This window comes from Eimeria mitis, genomic scaffold, assembly GCF_000499745.2.
Source record: "Eimeria mitis Houghton genomic scaffold, Emh_scaff1425, whole genome shotgun sequence".
NCBI lineage: Eukaryota > Apicomplexa > Conoidasida > Eucoccidiorida > Eimeriidae > Eimeria > Eimeria mitis.
In genome coordinates this window covers 2,714-3,612 of record NW_013569175.1, presented here as the reverse complement: position 1 = coordinate 3,612, position 899 = coordinate 2,714, and the positions used below count along the sequence as shown (strand labels likewise).

Sequence of the window (899 nt, the reverse complement as noted above, 5' to 3'; positions counted from 1 at the left end):
AAACCACACAAAAGACACTCGAAGCCGTAAACCCTAAACCCTTAACCTTAAACCCTAAACCCTAAACCCTAAACCCCACGGCAGGCGTTCAAAACCCTAAACCCTAGAGACAGCTGATGATGCAGACAGGAGACACGAGACAGTTGTTTAGGGTTTAGGGTTTAGGGTTTAGGGTTTAGGGTTTAGTAAGAATACGGGCTATGAATGCACTGTATACGCAAACCCTAAACCCTAAACCCTAAACCCTAAACCCTCGATAGTGTTTTGTTTACGCAGGGAAAGGAGCCATCACAGTAACTCCAATGGAGCTTCAGTAACATTGTTTTCTAATTTGCTGCTGCTGCTGCTGCTGCTGCTGCTGCTGCTGCTGCTGCTGCTGCTGCTGCTGCTGCTGCTGGTCCTAGGGATTTCCTCCATAGGAGAGAGCAGTTGCAGCAGCAGCAGCAGCAACAACAACAGCAGCAGCAACAACAGCAGCAAGAACAGCTGCAGCAGCAACAACCGCAGTATCAATAGCAGTAGCAGCAACAGTAACGGCAGCAGCAACAGGAGCACCAGCAGCAGCAGCAGCAGCAGCAGCAACCGCAGCAGCAGCAGCAGCAGCAGCAGTGACAGAGACACAGCAAACGAACAATTTTATTATTTGTTTTGTGTTTGTCTCTCGCTAAAGAGACAGACAAAACCCTAAACCCTAAACCCTAAACCCTCAATTCTTTTTCTAGGGTTTAGGGTGTTATCGTAGCATATCTGATTGGTTTTGGGGGATTAGGGTTTAGGGTTTAGGGTTTAGGGTTTAGGGTTTGTTGAGTCAGAGAGAGACAAACAGAAACACCCGTCAAGAATATAAAATAAAAAATAAAAACAAAAAAAAGGTATAAATAAAGATAAAAATTATATAC

At 45.3% G+C, this 899-nt stretch overlaps 1 protein-coding gene across 1 annotated transcript in view; it reads left to right on the top strand.

Moving 5' to 3' along the window:
- The window catches only part of EMH_0036710 (uncharacterized protein), a gene marked incomplete at both ends in the record, with an annotated part of 2,739 nt that extends 2,223 nt beyond the window's left edge, over window positions 1–516 (top strand). Inside the window, one exon of the mRNA XM_013495115.1 lies at window positions 405–516. Within this exon, the coding sequence (XP_013350569.1) occupies window positions 405–516 (112 nt within the window). The remainder of the gene's footprint in view (window positions 1–404) is intronic.
- Between the last annotated feature and the right edge of the window lie 383 nt (window positions 517–899).